This window comes from Perca fluviatilis, chromosome 17 (assembly GCF_010015445.1).
Source record: "Perca fluviatilis chromosome 17, GENO_Pfluv_1.0, whole genome shotgun sequence".
In the NCBI taxonomy this organism is placed as follows: domain Eukaryota; kingdom Metazoa; phylum Chordata; class Actinopteri; order Perciformes; family Percidae; genus Perca; species Perca fluviatilis.
The window spans coordinates 20726418-20746314 of NC_053128.1; the positions used below are offsets into that span (position 1 = coordinate 20726418).

The following is a 19897-nucleotide window of genomic DNA, read 5'->3' on the forward strand; positions in this document are numbered from 1 at the left end:
TGGCCAAAATGTCTTTCACATTAGCGAAGCAGTGCACTTGTCATTGTCACTGTCGAGATTGTGGACACAATCGCTCTGCTGGAAACATACTGTAGTCCAATGGGGAAGAATTCAGCAGACCGTGCAATCAGTCACAATTATCATATCTCCTCCATTTATCTGTACAATCCTCCCTTACAGACATGGTTGAGTACCTGGTGCTGTTGGCTGGCGCTGAGCTTTGGTCTCATGCAGCTGATCAGGTCTCAGTGCATCAGTGGGATAGAGGACCCTGCCATTGTTGGCAACACTGTCCTGAAAATGCAGCAGACCTGATGGAGCAGTGTTTTCCTATTGCATGAAGGCAAAGCCATTTCCCTTTCAATCACAGCCTGATCAATGCCATTGTGCAACAGTGATTGTTAAAGCCATGTCACAGAGGGTGTGCACCCTGATAGGATGAAAATATTAATAACAAATTCTTGCTCCTGAGGTGCTCTTATTGAAAAGTGAGTCCAAATCAATTGTACTGATGACATTAGAGAGAGTGGACATTGCTGCAAATTGCATTTTATTGTCGGCCTGTTTACTTATAATGTAAGGGAGCCTAAGGGTGGGGGGGGGGGTGTATGCCCTCTCACACTGTGGACCTGACACAACATAAGGAGAATTAGGATATCCTTCACCTGTTCAGCCTTAATCGCAAATTAATCGCACATTTTGTATCTGTTCTAAATGTATTTAGAAGGAGTTATAGGATATTTTTCAAGTTTTTAATACTCTTATCAATATTGGAGCAAACACATATGTTTACTTTATGCAAATGGTTATTATTATTGCAACAATCCAAAACAATGACAAATACTGTCTAGAATATTCTCCAGAATAACCTCAAATGTATTGTATGTTCCAAAAATATGCTGAAAACATAATATAGCAAACTCAAGCCCATCAAGCAACAGATGGGCATATTGACCTGAATGAACCTGAACACAATTAAGTGTCCCACTTCACACTTCTAGAGGTTAACTAAGAGGCGGAGTAGGGTTCTCTGCATCAGCATATTCTTGGCCAGAAAGTGGTATTTGAGACTCGACTTACCCCGGTGGTAACTCAATTCACATCGACAGTACATGCAAATAACTTCAGCCTTGTCGAGAGAACCATCTGGAAGGGCTTTGGAAACTGAACTTGCCATTCAAAAGACCCTTTTCTTTATCCATTTCTGCTCAAGGAGGTTTGTTTCTGCTGGTCATCCACAATGTAACATCGCTTCCTGATTTCCAAAACTATGAAGCGGCCCAAGGCCCAAATCACAGGACGCGCATGTGGCGTTAAAACAATATGTTTTTATGTACTCTTGGGCAAATGTCTTTCATCACATATAGATGTGATTCGGTGATTACACACTGGTAATTTTTTCCATTTGCATATCTCATTTCCTTCATGCGAGTATTTGCCTGAGGAAGAATTTCTTGATTAGAAAATCCCTCACGAAACCTATTTCATTAGGAAGCTTTATTTCCAGCCTGCAAACACCTTTGAATTGAGTTAGTTATTCTCACCCGCAAAACATGAGCACGTTGCTGGAACTGGGGTCATCTTCAAGGGGCACGAGCTGCTGGAGACACAGCTGTTCACAGCCTCCATTGAAGCCATCCGTGCAGTCAATGCCCCTAGAGTAGTCATAGCAACCTGAGCCATCTTTCATTGGCCTCAAGCCCTCAGGACACTGCAAGAAAAGAGAGACGGAGAAAGAAGGAGAGGTGGTGGGAGGGAGATGTGGAGAGGGGGTGAGGAAAACAGCATAAATTAGGGAGAGAGAAGAAGAGAGTAAGACGCAGAGGTCAGCGTGGGCATTTTAATCAGGATCAGGTGGCACCAGGGAGACAAAGATAGTAAGGTGGAAAAGATAAGAGAGGAGAAGTGGGCAGTGGGATTTTGAGAAAGTAAAATGAAAGATGGCACTTATGTTATTTAAAAGGATACAGAAAACATGGAGGTCTTTATGTGATTAAAGTGATTAAAGATATGAAACGGTGAACACTGGCAGCTTGGAGACATCCTTACAGCTCATCTCACTACTTGAGGTCTGTGTTTGTTTTTTTCCTGCCAGACACAACTCCACATGTGTTATGCTTTCCTGGTGGGACTCCACACTGACAGGTGGAAAAGAGTGGCAGGGGACTTTCATCGGAGGAGATTAGAGATGTCTACACCTTCCCCAGGCCACCAAGGGGTATGTATAACCCCCAGCTATAGTTTATTTAGAGAATATAGATCCAAGATGAAACTGACAGAAGGGAAATAACAAATATGTCTGCTACTTCAGCATCATGGACAGCGCCAAGGATCTATCAATACACAGCACAGTTACTTACTCTGATATTACTCAGAGCCATCGTCGGGGCCATAGACTAACTGGCATAAACCTCAGTCAGATAAAGGATCAATGAGTCAGGCAGACTAGGCTAACATATTCAACTAAACAACCCCTCTGCCCTGGCACTCTCACTGCTACTAGGGGATGTAGAGGGAGGAAGGCGTGTTAAAAAGAAGCATGCATTTTGGTCATTTTGCTAACAAGGGGGATGGCATCCACCTTCAAATCACCTTCTCAGTACAAGCAATGAAAAGGAATTTAGTGTGCGGGGAACTGTCCATTCCAAATTGGAAATGAAAATGGAAACAATTAACTTAAAAAGGGGAATTACTGTAAATGGGTGGTGTTAGATAATATAAACATAGGGGCTTTAATGAGCAGAAATATCTCAATTTCATACTCAGAACCTCAACATGAGGGTGCTGGTTTTAAATCAGTATTGGTGAAGTCAGCGGTGAAGGTCAGTTGACTTAAAAATAAAATAAAATCGCTGGGTCACTGTCTGTGACCTAGCAGGAAGTTACTGATATCACAGGTGATCATTTTGTTAGAGTTTCAGTTAAAGTTCATCAATTAGTTTTAGTTTAACTCTCAGTTTAGCAGTGATATCCAGCAACCTCCGGACACAACACATCCCATTTACCCGAGCATACACACAAATCTGAAGAGGAACACTGGGTCCAATATCCAAACTTCAGATTGGCTAATTTATGGTACAGCATTAAATTTAAGAAGTTTTTTTTTTTAATGAATTCTATTTCCCCCCCTAAGAAATACTAATTAAGCATGAATGCAACAACAGCAGATGCATTCTATAACAAAGCTGGACTCCATTAAAACATGTAATTTTACTTACCATTAATAACTTCCTCATGACTTGAGTTGCATTATCCATCTCTGATGTAAACAAAAGATTGTTACGCAACCAAAACAAAGAGGTTACACTTGATTAACTTGTCTGCTGGCTCAGCTTATGTGTTAGAGGAGGGCAAAAATGCGGTTTATAATTTTTTTTAAATAATATTTATATTATATAAATAATTATTTATTATCTATAAAAAGCAATCAGCATATGATTTAGTGACTTATATAATGCAGTATTAAAATTGATCAAACACTTTATGACTGTATTGTTTTAATATGATCAAGGATATTTTATTAACACTGACACCTGACTGAGCAAAGTGTTTCGCTTAGCGCTTCATCAATCCCATTCAGTGATTTTATGGTATTGTTGGTGTCAGTGTAATATTATAGGTACTGCTTACTACTGTCAGATGATCTCTAAATAAAGGGAAGAATGTTTACCAGGCCAACATGATCAGTGGTAATGCACTGCTGGACAACCTCAAACGGTAGCCTCAGACTGCAAAATATTCATAACAAAGCTACATGAAATGTATTGCACTAATGAGAGATTCTGTTTCTTTGCATTTTAAAATATTGCTTTGCAGTGTTAATGGGTCAGTTTACCACCATCAAACTGGAGGCCAGACAATTATATCTAGAAGATGTGTTAAAGTGTTGTTGATGGTGCAGTTTAGGGTCTTAAAAGAAAAAGAAAAGATAACTGTGTACAGAGAAGCAGTATGCCACATCCAGAAATACATATCTCCCCTTGCAAGAGCATCGGAGATTCACAGTTTTGTATCGTGTCATTGCTGAAACGGTCATGATATATATTGTATGCGACTGAGTGAGACAGTAGCTGCTGGAAAACAGCACTTATTTATTATTCACTTGAAAGGTAAGGTAAAGATGGATGCATATACAGTAACGGATACTATTATTGGTTTATAGTCATTATGGAAAAATGCTCATATTTGAATATTTGATGCTGAGGCTACAATCTAACATTCACATTTAAACACTCAGACATCAGCAACATGCTGAAAATGTGTAGTTTTTTAACAAACAACACATCACATTTCAGAGCTACAAGAGCTGCTGTAATTTCTCCTTTGTGAGTATTGATGTAATAGTTCTGTTGTTTTAAAATAAAGACTGCAAGAGACTGAAATCATTTCACAGTTTGCAGAGCACTGTACACCACTTTTAACTTTGAATATTGTGGACACGGCCCTCCTGACTAAAGACCTTTTTTTAAAAGATTATTTTTGGGTATTTGAGGCCTTTATTTGTGACAGGACAGCTTAGGCATGAAAGCGGAGAGAGAGTGGGAACAACATGCAGCAAAAGGCCGCTGGCCGAGGACCGAGCCTTCGCACATGGGCGCGCTCCACAAGGGGATGCCACCCAGACACCCCTGACTAAAGACAGCTGGACACCCAAAACTCTCTCAATACAAATTGATCCGTTGCCGCCAGAAAATCCGCCGGATTTCACTCATTTAGGCCGGATATCCGTTGCCTTGGTTCCTGTGTGTTGGCATTTTGAACTCTGGTCGATAAGAGGACTACGGTTAACCTTTTCTCAAATCTCTGCAAGGTAAATCCAGACAGCTAGTCAGACTAACTGTCCAATCTGAGTTTTCGGTTGCATGACTAAAATAACTTTTAAACGTACACATTCCACCAAAAAGTTCCTTCCGAGCCTATTTTGCAGCGGCACCGCGGCTTTTCTCCAGCGCTTAGCACCGCCCAAGACGATTGTGATTGGTTTAAAGAAATACCAATAAACCAGAGCATGTTTTCCTCCCATCCCCGAATGCTATGTGGAATAGCGAGATTAATCTCCCGTAGACGAGCTGCTGCCAATTGTATCTCATTCAGCATAGGTTGCTTCATTCGTTGTTTGCCATTAATGTGTTAATTCTGTTAGTTTCCATTCATTCCTTTCTTTCATTCATTTATACTTATTCTGATTTAGTAATGCATATTCTTAGGTAAATAAATCCTTCGTTTATAAAGAACCTGATTATGTAAGTTTGTGATGAAATATTATTAAGCAGATCGTCCTTTCAATTTAATGAGACTGAAAAGGCATGTTATCTGCTTCTCGTTATTGAGATGGTGCCCCGAATCTATTTATTTCTTTAAAACCTTAAAAAAACTTTAGCTGATAACCACATAGAATGCAGGCATTCTATGATATATTAAATATTAATTAATGTCAATTAGTACCCATATACACTACACTGAGATACAAAGAGAGGATTGAAGCAGAGCTTAATAATGGGAGAGGTGTTTGGAAAAGCATGAAACTTATTACTGCAGCCAGGACAAAAGAAATATGACGTCAGTTCTAGTTCCATTCAAGATAGTGTATGTGTATGGGAGTTAGGTGGGGGAAAAAAACACAGTTTTGTAGCATTTTAAAATTTCTGCCAGATAAATTGTAGGGAGAGCTATGGACATGATATCTCTTACTGGGTGCTTGAAAATTGTGTAGAGCATGCTTGTGCATGCTTTCTCTACTTTTTTCTTTTGAACATCTCACCACCAACAAAAAATTTAACTGGAGAGCACACTACTGCCAATGGTGAAACCAGCAGCTGATCTTCAGTTAGCAATGCTTTTTTTGTGAAAAACATCAAGCATAAGATTTGAATGCAGACAGGAAATAAACTGGAGAGAGAAGAGGTACAGTAGATAAGATGAGGATTATGTGTTTTGACATTTCGAAGACCCTCACACTCATGTCAGGCTTTAATTTACAGACTACTCTGTATTTATTTTTCACCTCAAGGATGTTTTCCACTATATTGTATACACTCACAATTGCCAAAACAATTATGGGATGGATATATCCTGACTCAGTTATCAGCTTAGTCAAAGGTGTGGTGACAGTACAGTAAATGGGACTGTTCAATGTTATCATCAGTCCGAAAAGCTATTTGATGATCAACAGCACACTTTAAAATCCATCACCAGTAGTGTCTCAACTAACAGTAATCAGGGGGTCATTTTCTACTAATTATGAGATTTCTCATAATTAGCCTTTCCATTATTGTAAGATGATGTTATCCTATTAAGATCACTATCTCCAAAGATTGAACAAAGGTAGTTTTCACACAAAGGGTACACATGAATCCTGAAGTAAGGTAACATCAACTCTCTGTGGGCTGTAATTTTACGATTATATGTGACACGCGACTATATTTTTGATCTCTTCGGAGAACCAAATGGTAAAAAAGGATAAATGTGCAATAAATGTTGTGCATTGTTCACACTTATGTTCTGGACAAAGGCCCATGTGTTCAACAGTCAATGGAAAGGCTCTCCAGTCTCTGATTCATTTTCTGTTATCTCATGAATGTAATGCTAACCAGAATGAGATTGGAGCAATTCCTCACACTGATGCAGACCTGTGGGAATAGCTGCCTATAATTCATAATTGCCGTGCATCACTATACGGTTGAATGAAAAGGACTTAAGGTTAGCCATTAGCGCTGGCCACTAGCTACTTGCTCTTTCTGCTTGGGCCACTCTCCAAAGACACAAGGGCTGGGGAGGGGGAAGGATTTGCATTTCAGATAAATTCTTTCACAGGTCTTCTGTAGTGATTCTGCAATTGCAGCACAATGAGAACAGGTCGAGAAATCTGCTACAGCCTTTTGAAAAACACAGAAACAACTTTATTGACAGAAACATTGTTACTACAATTAATTGAAAATACATCCAAAAAACATTATATTCTGGCAATTGAGTAATGACTTATTATTGAATATATTAAATGTTTCGAAGAAGTGTGTTTCTGTGTGTTTCTGTGCTTACAAATTTGCAAGTTCATTGAAATATAATTAATAGCTTAAACTATTAGATTACATCTGATGGACTGGATGTTTACATATTATCTTTACTCTCTTTTACAAGCTGTATATCTGCTTTACATATAACATTAAGGGTTGTATTCTCTGGGAGGCAGTTGCAAATGAGAATGTTACGACACCATTTAGTACCATAGTGATGGTATTTCACACCTGTATATGGGATTTAAAATACAAGGCAGGTTTGTACAAAGATAAAAAAAGAAAAGAAAGTATGTATGTATGAAATATAACTGCATCTACATCGTCTTAGACATTATATGCTGCACATACATCACCCCTACAAATTAAAGTTCACACATGCTAAATGAATGCTATTCATTTCCCTAATTACCCATTACTGCCCTCATCTTTAATCAGGAACTGCAGCATAATCTATTGAGAACTCTGCCTCTTAATGATCTTGTCAAAATTAAGATGCCAGATGTTCATACTTAGTGGCCAGCACACATTTCAGAGAGAAGAGATAGTGAGAAAAGTGTGAACAGTAAGTGATCAAGGATGTAAATATATATTCCCACTGCAGCCTTTGGAACAGTGAAATGCTGTAAACCATAAAGACTAGAGAGAATCATCTCAGTGATAAAAAATATGGATAATAAGGAAACAATAGAAGGAAGATGTGCACTGACAATTTCAACAACAGGCATACCAAAGAAAGTCCTCGAAAAAGCAGAGCTCTAAATCACACTTTGGGTGGGGGAGGGGGAAAATCAAATACTCTAAAAGCATATTTGACAGCCTAATCTGGTATAGAGGTGGCAGAGATGCATGCCCTGCAGCTCCACTGCTGCTCAAATGGGTTAAATTAGGCACAACAGTTTTATTGCTGCAAGAGCAAAAAAACTGTGAGGGTGCAATGCAGTCCCCCAGTGAGAAATAAGAAGTCTCAACCCAGCTGTTTGTTCCTTATATTTATGAGAATTCATACTTCATACTTAATCTTCAGTTCAAAAACACACAGTTATTTCTCAGCTATGGGGAATGGTGTTGCCCAAAGGCAAAAAAAATAGACTTTGCTATTTAAAATAGATTTAGCTTGTCTTAGCTTATATTTTTTTTTGTACAAATGGTTTACATATGCAAAACAGTATATCTGGATGGATATACATAAAAACATACTGCTTTGTTCTATTTCACACAGGCTTCAATGTTGAACAGGATGATTCAATCTTCAGCACTCATCTTCACAAGACTGTACAGAGAAAATCTGCATTTTAAATCCAGTCAACACTATAAGGATTGACTGTATTTAAAGGCCATGTTGTCTCTATTGCTCGTCCACCTTTTTTTAGTGGTGACAACACAACAGATGACTATGAGAGTGAAGGACAGACTCTGCTGCTCTCAGCTCAGCTTGATCGCCAAAAGCATTTGAGAGCTGCTGTAAAGTTCTTCCTTTGATGAAAAAGACAACAGAGAATAGTTATGTTTAATTGAGAAAAGCAAATATAAAGATTGGATTGGATCATTTTAATTCATACAATCTATGTAATTGACATGAGATGATTTATGGAGATTATGAAATTAGCCTCTGAGCCATAGATACATAGAGATATACAGAGAGACAGATATAAAAATGCAACTCCTTTCAGATTTCACCGAAGGTTATTACAAAAATAGCAGCAATATACAACAATGTACTGCAACAGGGGAGCAATAACTATTTCCTGCCCTTGATATCTCAATATTGGCACAAACAAAAAAGGAAACATCTATATCATCCTATTGAATTATTCCTGGTAAAAGGAGAGGAAATTGAAATACTAATCTTTCTCTGGTTATCTAACATGTTACTTGGGGATAAAGCTTGTGTGTTTGAATAATCTTTCTTAATTTATTTAATGTGTGGTTTGGTTTGGAACTGGGCCACATTTAATTGACTGGAATTGATTCCAATTCAAAAACTTAACTCGTCAAATTAAATCCCAAAATAAATGCTCTTACTGTGTTTTCACCCCGATTAGGTTAAATAATAATGACTTATTGAATATAACGCGTTTTAGTTTTACTGTTGTGCTGCAAATACTTGCTAATATTCCCCTCTCAAGGGCTCTTACTGAACTGTATTCCGTTGAACACAGATCTTAGCTCCCACCCTTCGGCTGCAGCAGTGTGATGTGCATCTCTGTGGTACACTAAACAACACACTGGATCCGGCATTCAACCAACAGTGTCAGAGTGAAAGGATGAAAGAATTATTACAATTTGCTTTAAACCATAAAACGTTGAAATTCAATGGTAATGAGGTAAACTGAGCTGTGCTGTGCAATAGAGCGGGGGGAGTCATGATGATCAGTTGTCAGTAACACAGGACTGTAGGGAGATCCGGGGGATGGTGGGTAGAGGGCTTATGGGATTGAGGGTTTGCACAAAACTTTTGTTTGGGTGGAGTTGCCATTTTTCCTCTCTGCTGACTCTTTATGCAAACCAGAGGCAACCAAGCAGAAATCTGGCTCCACACTGACAACTCATTATTTAATTCCTGACTTTTGGAGTGTGCCACACATTTTAATAAACTCTTGCATACTGGGACACTATACAAGCACCTCAAAATGAGATTGGAGACAACATTCTCTCTCTTCTCTAAACTATTATAAATGACTGGAGTTTGACAGGCCAAAATTAAACTTACGGATGATGTTTAATGTTAAAAAATACATCTTTGCCAACCCTGCATCCAAACAACTTTACCAGAGATGTCCCAAAAGGGACATCAACTGATGAAAGATATGCTACTAATATCCTACCATCTGCTCAGCCTCTGAGTATGTCCATTAGAAAGACAGATACTGTAGCTGGATACAATAATGTGTCATAAAGACAAACATTCCACCATTTCCTAAAAGAGCAGAAAACCACAGTATGTTGCAATTGTCAAACTTAAAGTTTAAAAATGACGAGCTACCAGGAAAAGCCATGTTTACAGAGTTTTGAACTTCGCCGAGCAGCCCCAGGAGAGTTCACAGAGTGCATCGGTAATACCCCTTTCTCAAACAAACACAGTGGATGACACGGTACATTGACCACAGATTCAACCAGAATTCGACCATTCATTCCACACCACTGGGTAAATGCTAGATTGTTGCTGTTCACACAACCCACTGTTGTGCTGTTCACTCACCTACACTTCTATGCTACGGTGTTGCAAACATAATTAAATACAACTTTAACTCCAGTTTTAAGCATCTTTTTGATGAAGAGAGATTCATGGAAGAAATATTTACTTTAGTGTAATAACTAAGCTATTGTGAAGGGTTTTTTTCTGCTTGAGCAACAGAAGGTATATTTGCAAAAATGGAAAGTTAAGGAGCCTCCTGCTGGGTTAGTTGAGATACACATCATGTTCCCATAATGTCTGGAATTTGAATCTGTCTGGAGAGCTGTCTGGTAGCCTATATATTCTTCTGCAACAGAAGGGAATTGTATTGTGCACTAGATGCAGCTTACGATAAGGCTTTTAAAAACTGCCTCATTACTTCTGCTCTCTGATCTGTTCTAAAGTCATAAAACGTATTTCTTATGTTACAAAATGCTCTTTACAAATGGAATGTTTCACAAATTTTTTAAACCAAACTGAAAGCTTAAGTGCGTGCGTGATCACGTAAGGCTTGTATCATGTGGAGAATTCATGTTAGAATTCCTCATGGGGGCGACAGAAACTACACACTATAGCTTCATATATATGTAAAAATATATCTTTATTGTGGATTTAATTTCTCTACAATGAATTGTGTTTGTTGGTGCTTTTCTATACTGTACATGTTTTCTTTTACTATTACAGATTATGATCTTGGTGAGACTATACTTTTTAAATAAAGGAATAATGATATAACTAGATATAGCAATACCTTCTCTCTTCCTTTTTCAAGCAATTTAGTCACAACAATTTGCCCTGAAGCATTTCCAGTAACCATTACCTATTTCACACAGTTGACAAAAGTAAGTGTGATGGAAACAGCAGTGTAGGATGTAATGTTAACAGCACAACTGTTACCCAGCACAGTGCTACTGTAATGCATAATATATCAAACTGTTGTTTTATGAGCCAAGTGATGAAAAAGTAAGGCGCCAGTACAAAAACATTACCTGTCTGAAATTGCTAACCTGCACTCCCAACAGCTGCTGTTATCAGCAGAGGTTAGCGAGCACAAGAATAAACCACCTGTCATCCTCTCCGGCTCAGCAGCAGCAAGAAAAGGAACACAGGCAAAAAAAAAAAAAAAAAATGGAATAAGCAATGTCTCCAAAACTTCAGCACTCGGACTAAAATGTAATTCATTGTAAAGGCATTTCAACTGTCTTGAGAGCGGCAGACAGCCTTGAGGGACCGACTCTGATAATGGATTTTAAGCCCTCCGTGTGGCATGTCGCTGTTCTGTGTTAGCACCCACTCTGACAGGGGTGGTTAAAATAACACCAGCCCAAAAGAGTCGGAAAAATAAAATAATTCCACTGTGTCTGTGATCCTCTGAGTTAATCTTTGAAGACTAGAAGGCTTTGTCAGTCGTTTTGTCTGCGTAATCAGCCACACACGGAGGCGTGAGAGTGTTCTGTATCATTTCGGCGTAATATTTCATCCAACATTCATACTTTCTGAAAGTGTGAGTTGAAAGTAAATCTTTCCATGCTGACTAAACCCTTAAGTGAGTGAGAATGTATGTATTCTCTCTACTTCTCTTTCCTTTCCTTTATTTAGGGTGCTAATTACTGGCAGTTCTTTGACATGGTTGACATGTTCGCTTACGCATGTGTGTGTGAAAACTGTTAATTAAATATGCCACAATATGTCCAGGGGCTAAAGAGTCTGACAAACAATCCAAAAGCTTATTGGCACATACTCATTTATATTTTATACACATTCTCTACCATGTCTACTACTTACCACCTCTGGGTCTAATAAGGATTCATTTTACCAGCATAGCTTTAGCATGAGAAACTGCTCTGCCCCGGTATAGGATGCAAATGCTACTACCACTGTGAAAATACATAAAACATGGTACACTGTAATTATTTTACATGTAGCTATTTTACACTATGCAAAGCATTTACATAAGCTAACATGACTGCTTTTTTGTATTAAAGGTCCAATATGTAATATTTGTACTGTAATAAATCCAAAAATGACACCAATGCCTCATCAGATATTAAGGAAACATGTTAAACTGAAATACTATCTTTTCTGACAACAATGCTAATGTCAGTATTTTTTCTTTTGAAATTTACATTCCGTGACGGAATTTCTGTTTATGTTTTGATCTGTGTGTTGTTATCAACTGCCCAGTTTGACAGCCAGGCCGGGTTGCCAGATATACCTGTAAAAACGTAAACCCAGCGCGCTACAGCTGTAACGGTAGTACAGCCATGAAAGCAGCACACAAACGAACAGGATCAACGGAGATAGATTCTACCCGACCTAAAAAAAAGAAAACAGCATGTTTCTAACAGTTGCGTGACCAGAGACGTAACAACCCCCTGGTAAATATTGGAGATGCATTTGAAAGATGGAGACAGCTTAGATCCCAAAAGGATGCAGAATTGGCTTATTTCCTCCTGAACAGGTAAGCATGCATAGCTTCAGGCTCATTTATCACAGCCACTAGGGACGGGCATTTTATGTCATTTCAACATTTGTGTACTCACATTGAATTATATAGCTAGAGTACCCGAGTTGGTTACTCGCAAAAACAATTGAGACATAGCCAGTAAAGTGATCCCGACTGGTCCTGGCTAACGCCGCCATGCTAACCCTCTTAACTGCTAACGTTACTGGGAGGACCAGGCAAGCAGCCCATGGCTGTTTACAACGTGTAGTTAAGCGGCTGGAGCCGACAACTGTGAGTTATTTTAAGCCGAGAGGGGGGCTGTAAATCGGGAAGAGAGGACTGTGAGTTTGCAGTGTGTTTAGCGATTGTTGCCGTAATGCTAAGCCAATAAAGTGTGTTCCGTCGGCAAAGTAGCTAGTGGTATTTTTAGCGTTTCATTTTGTAATTCTAAGCCGAGGAAGTGTGCCTGACTGGCGTGTGGAGAGGACGGTGAGGTTGTTGTGTTTTTAGCGGTTCATACTGTAATTTTAACCCGAAAAAGTGTGCCCGTCAGTTGGTTACAGAGCTCCGCGTGAGCACGGGCTTTTATGACTGTCAATATAGCCAGCATATAACGTTAGCTACCCCGCTGTGCTGTGGAGTAATGTCTGGCTATGTGAGACTAGCATCTAACATTAGCTACCCCGCTGTGCTGTGGAGTCATGCTGTGGAGTAATGTCTGGCTATGTGAGACTAGCATCTAACGTAAGCTACTCTGCTGTGCAGTGGAGTAATGTCTGGCTATGTGAGACTAGCATCTAACGGTAGCTACTCTGTGAAGTAATGTCTGGCTATGTGAGACTAGCATCTAACGTTAGCTACTCTGTGAAGTAATGTCTGGCTATGTGAGACTAGCATCTAACGTTAGCTACTCTGCTGTGCTGTGAAGTAATGTCTGGCTATGTGAGAGAAGCGTCTAGCAACATTGTTGTGAATGCTGCGGTCTCAGCCTGGCAACCCCCGTGAACTTCGAGTCTGGGCAGGAGGGGGCAGGGGAAACGACTCTCCAGTATTTTGAATTGGTAGTGCAGTAACTATTTTAACTGCTAACTGCCAGTATTACATACAATATTACATATATTGCACCTTTAACAATAATAGAACAAACCCTATGTGAAATACATTGTTTTAATACATTTCAACATATAGAAGTAGTTACATTTTTGATTCACAAAATCATTTATTCAGATTTTATTTAAATGTTGCATTTACAAAATTGGTGAGAACATAAAAAAATGTCATGTGTGTACATAATTATTTACTGGGAGAATAAACTAAAGCTTTGCATCCTTTAAAATGTCACAGAACAAACAGAACAAGGCATGAGCTGGAGTGAGGAGTCCGAAATAATTTTGCTATGCAGGAAAGTGTGACACGGTGCACCATCGCTGTTCATGCATATTTTTTAATTATCCATATTGCGGGTGCTCGGGTGGCACAGCAGAAGAACACCAAATAACTGCAGAGATCTAGGGTTATGATAACGTATTATCATATAATCAGTAACAAAATGAAGAAAATACTGTGAACAAGTATGGGGCAAGAGGCAATTACCACTGTATGTAGACAAAAAATATCTTAGTCAGCAACAAGCAACAAGCTACTAAATACTATATGTCAAATGTGGAAACTGTCTTGGTTCTGATAAATGATGAGGATTATAAGTCAGGCTTATTAATATGGAGTTGTCGTCATGGTAACACAGCAGGATGTAAATCATAGGGGGATGAGTTGCAGAGGCAGAATAACTATCTGTATAGAAAATGCTGAAAATGTTGTAAGCACTATGTTGGTATTTAATTTATTGTACAAAGTCTTCTATGGTATGGAGTACCTGGACAACAGTGTCAGGAATGCTATTCATCATTTGTGATTAGTGTCAAAAGTCTTTCATGAAGATTGTAAATAGAAGGTTTTGTTGGATTAGAGGCCTTTTATATTTATGTTAAAAGATAAGAAAAAAGAAAGTAAAACAAGAAAATTGCCTTAACCCTGTTTGTCTTTGGTCGGCACAAACAATGAAAAGACCAGTCAATTTATAGCCCTGTCCAAACCCTTAATGACCCAGAAAATCATCCTCCAGCAATTGAGATGGCTCATCAATTTAATTACTTTACAACCCAGGCCCACCCCATTCTGTCAAAAGCCTGGCATCTGAAGTTTCCAGTCACCCTGTACTTGTAAAAATGTCAGCAGAAAAGCTCTTTTGGACTGTTGTTTACAATGTTACATATAAAATCAAATTAGGGTTTATGAATCAAAGAAGGACCTATGAAGACAGCTCCATTAATAAATGTATCGTGTATGTATTTGTTATACATTTTCTACTCATAATTGTAGTATACAAAGAAGCATATTACAAATCCACTGCTTCTAATTTGCTGCTGTTGTCACATGAGCAGTTCCTTGATGATCCATATTATATTGTGAATAACAGCCCCATCATAATCATCACAGTGAACAGCTACACCTTGTGTTGTTAATCGTTTTCAAAAAAGCAATTTGTGTGTTTTTCTTCAATTCCAAATGGGTAAAAAGTCACTGTAAGAGTGTCACATATACCTTAACCAGACTAAAGCAAGGCAGTGTCATTCTGTCAGAGTATCTGTACGATGAATACAGGGCCACACACTACAGCAGTGTGAGTAATAACTGCTTCTAACCATAGGACCCATAGTGTCCATATATAATGTACACTAAAGAGCCTACAGTAACACCAAAGCATACTAATTATTGCTGTAAACAGCACATACAATATTATATATTGCTTGCAAATATCACAAATGCCATATTAGGATACAGCAGATGGCATGCAAATTTAATGAATGGCATTGTCTTGGGAAAGAAAAAGATGTGATTATGTTAATTAATTAATTGATTTTAGAATATATTCAATACTTAAGCAGTCTTTTAGCTGCAAAGTCCTGCAATAACTACTAAGCTTGTTGTTGGTTTCATTAACTGTTTTGAGGCAATTGTCTATTGTTACGGGCCTCTTAATCCTCATTTCTGAATTATTCAGTGTGCCCGAAACCTGTGCAGGTATGCAGTTATGGCTACAATACATGGGAAATGCATAAATGGTAGCATGCCCAGACTACATATCTGTAGCTTCTGTTTATCTATTCAGACTAAAGGCTTGAATGCGGCATTACTAGTGTGGCTCTAGTCTGCAATTGGTTGTCAACACCCTCTGAGCTCTGCTAGCTAGTTTGCTCCAGCTCTGCACCAGTTCAGCTGACAGCAGGCTGATAGATGAAAAGTGTAACTGCTAGGCCTTTTATCAGTAGGTCTATCACATGCAAACGTGTCACACTCTCACACACACACACACACACACACACACACACAATCCCAATGGCAATGTCTTCGGTCAGTCCACCACTCTGATCTGGACTGAAATATCTAAAAAACTATCCACTTAAAAACTATTGCCATGATGATTATAAACATACCTGCTAAACATTTGCATGTTAACGTTGTCAACATTCTAAATACAGCCTCACAGAGTTACTAGCGTGTGTGTAGACTCTTAATCTTATATTAAGATTACGTTTATAAATCCAATACTTATTTTTGTATGAATATACAATAAATGTAATTTGAATAATATTTTACTATGCAAATCTATAAAAATACAGGCACATCTAACTCCCAATAGGAATGTATTTACTGCATACTTAATTCATTATAGATATTATACCTACTATAGCCAATCAAGTATTAAATGGTAAACAAACATTTTTAAAAACACAGGTGAATTTAATTAACCTTGGATCGACCCTGGTTGACACTTACCATGTACAGCAACATATTCATGTCAGCATGTCATCAACAGTAGAAGTAAAACCAGCACATGCCAGCTGCTTAAACTTACCATGCAGCCGGATGAGTCTAACTGTCTGTCAGTCACACACTTGAAGTTCTTCTTGCAACCACCGTTATCTTTGGAACAGTCACGGGCAGGCCCAAAAGATGCAAGTAGGTCCTCCACTGTCTCAAAGTAAGTGGACATCATGGCCTCTTCCCTGGAAAGGAAGAAAAAAAAATATTTCACAGTGTAAATAAAGACACACAATTACTAGCAATGGAAAGTGGAAAAGAATGCTCGAGCAGCTGAACATCCCTCATAACCTTGCTTTGTTAGTGCAATTAAGAAGCCATCAATGCTTGTACATAATGTGACAACATTATGGTTTGTTGGTGGCTCTTACCTACAATTAATGACTACTTAAAATGTTTGCAAGTCATGTTTTGGTTCTTTGTAAAAGGGTATAAAAGTCAGCTTAATGGCAAAAATATTAATAAAATGTAGATGAATGAACACTAACAATAACAGAGCTGTTATTAAATACAGAAAAGTATTACTTCTTTTGACATGACAGCTTTTCCTGTGAGCTTTAGTTTCATTGTGTGACTGGCAGCACAAAGGCAAACACTACTAAACTCACCCGAATAGTAGTTTAAAACTGATGTACCCTAGGGCTTATGTTGTGCTGTACCAGGTGTACAGAGTCTTTAAAGGCGCTTTAACACCTCTAGTTTGGTAGACTAGGTGCGATTTGGGGGTGAAGTTGCAACATTAGTGTTCACACTGCACTTTGTCAAACACACCAAACCTTGTAAACAAATCACACGTTCAAAATGGTCGCTGTTCTATTAAACAGAAATTCCAAGTGAAACTTGGCTGACACTTCTGGTCTCAGACATAATGGAGCAACACCAAATTTATAATGTGCTAGGTTTTCTGGTTTTGCTTTTGTGATTTTAATATTTTAAAGGTCCCATGACATGGTGCTCTTTGGATGCGACATTAGTGGTCCCCTAATACTGTATCTGAAGTCTCTTTCCAAAAATTCAGCCTTGGTGCAAAAATACTGCCACTAGAGCCAGTCCCACAATGAGCTTTTCTTAGTATGTGCCATTTCTGTGTCTGTAGCTATTGAGGTGGAGGATGGGAGTGTGGCCTTGACCAACTGCTCTCTCTTATGGGTGGGCCAAATTCTCTGGGCGGGCAAAGCAGAGAAAGGGGAGGTAACCTAAGATGCAGATCGGCCCATCTGAGCTTTCATTTTCTCAAAGGCAGAGCAGGATACCCAGGGCTCGGTTTACACGTATCGCCATTTCTAGCCACTGGGGAACCATAGGCAGGCTGGGGGAATGCATATTAATGTTAAAAAACCTCAAAGTGAAATTTTCATGCCATGGGACCTTTAAAAGAAGGTGAACAATATGAGCACCTGACAAGACAGCAAGTGAAGGAGAGGGCGGGCCGGAAAGAGATATAATCCGGATAGAGTGAATTTGATTGTGGTTGGATGAGAAACATATACCACTCCGATACCCTATTGGTTCATACCAGGCACGGTCAAATTTCTTTATTATTTTTTTTTTTAACATATTATAATTTGGTGAAGAATAATTAAAAATTGGCAAATAATCTCATAATTTGTGCTAAAATAGTCTGAATGTTTAGTTTTCAAAAACAATTTTAAAAAGCTGGTCATGTCTATTTTTATGTTTCTGCGCAAGTTCAGCAGACAGTGAGGTTCGGGATCGGATGTAGCTTGTCGGTATGCTAGGCTAGCTCCAAGTGATCTGAAAGTGTGAAAATCATTTCCAGTAAAGGACAATGTTGCAACAGTCGTTGTTTAGGTACCTTAAACGTGCACGAGCGGTCTCAGAGTCATCACTGCAACCAGGAGATGAACGAGAGCTGAGATCCACAACACCTAGCACATCTTTGTCTCTGCCACCCCACGATGCTAGCGCGGTTAGCGTGACCAGGGCCGGTGCTAGTGCCTCTGTCTCTGACTCGCGAGTGGATGATATAGCCCTGTGGATCTGTCTTCCGTGGATGAGCCCGCAACTCAACTAGTGCTAAAGTATCTGGTCGCTTCTTCTGCTTTAGCGAGTTTAATTGTGTAGGACTGACAGATGATAACAGTAAGGTATGTGAAGGCTACTCTGCCTGTATTGTATTATGTCGTTATATGAGATATATGGATTAAAATAATCGATTCATCACTCGCTACATAGCTGCTGTTTCTATAACAGCTTGTTACTGTTGTCAAATTGTTTTTCCCTCTTTTCTCTTGTTATGGCCAATGATGCTTTAGGGCTTGTTAAAGTGATGTATTTATTTTTATAAAACATGTTTATAACATGAATCATCACACTAAAGTAACAGTTTGTCTCGGTAGGAAATAACATGAGTCTTGTTTTACGTTGTCAATGAACAAGTTCTGTGGCCGAGTATTGATTGAAACTGTCGGGCAGTGTTGTTGATCTGTATTGTTGAAAACTTAAAACAATTAAATAGAATTGTGAAATTGTGAAACTAAACTATGTTTTGGGGAAATATTAGATTCTTAGACTATAGACTCTATAGTCTATATTATCGGGTTAATGTGTCAGCGCCCTTAGGTTAGGAGAGATGCGCTATAGCACGAGTAAGCCCTGACTGCAGTACGCAGATCGAGGAGTGGCTCACTGTGGGTGGAGCTAAACGTTTGACTCCGCCCACTTGCCAAATAGCAATTGGCAGAGCCAGGTCTGAGGGGAAAACACAGGACTTCAAGCTGACCGGAGATCTTTTCCCGCGAGTGGAGTTTGCTTTTCCCGTTGTTGTTTTTCTTAACCCAACCGTCCGTTGTTGGTGTCCCCCAGAGACATGGGCTTGTTTCCCGCGAATTACGTTTGCTTTCCCCGTTATCCTTTTCCTTAACCCAGCGGCGGAGTGGAACCAAAACATCTTCCGGGAAATTCTGTAGACCACCGGCCGGCAGGCAGCGTCCGTCCGCGGGCAGGCAGCGTCCGTCCACAGGCAGGTAGCTTCCGTCCGCGGGCAGGTAGCATCCATCCACGGGCAGGCAGCGTCCGTCCATGGGCAGGCAGCGTCCGTCCATGGGCAGGCAGCGTCCGTCCGCGGGCAGGCAGCGTCCGTCCATGGGCAGGCAGCGTCCGTCCATGGGCAGGCAGCCGGCAGGTTAGTCCGTCCAGACTTTCCCGATTGCCACTCCGCCTCTGCCTTAACAACCGTCAGTTGTTGTCTGGCGTTCCCCAGAGACCAGGGCTAATTTCCCTCGAGTCATGTTTGCTTTCCCCGTTCTTCTTTTCCTAAACCCAACCCGTTCTTTTTTCCTTTTTACAATTCAAATAGCATTATTTATTATAATCTATATATCTATATATATTATATTATAAAGGTGTTGCATTGAC

At 39.3% G+C, this 19897-nt stretch overlaps 1 protein-coding gene across 3 annotated transcripts in view; it reads right to left on the minus strand.

The window, feature by feature from the left end:
• LOC120545374 (astrotactin-2-like) overlaps window positions 1–19897 on the minus strand; it is a 298446-nt gene that overhangs the window by 87772 nt on the left and 190777 nt on the right. For all 3 annotated transcript variants that reach the window (XM_039779627.1, XM_039779628.1, XM_039779629.1), the window contains 2 exons: window positions 16554–16704; window positions 1545–1711 (listed from right to left, as the gene is read on the minus strand). In XM_039779627.1, coding sequence (XP_039635561.1) covers window positions 1545–1711; window positions 16554–16704 — 318 coding nt within the window. The remainder of the gene's footprint in view (window positions 1–1544; window positions 1712–16553; window positions 16705–19897) is intronic.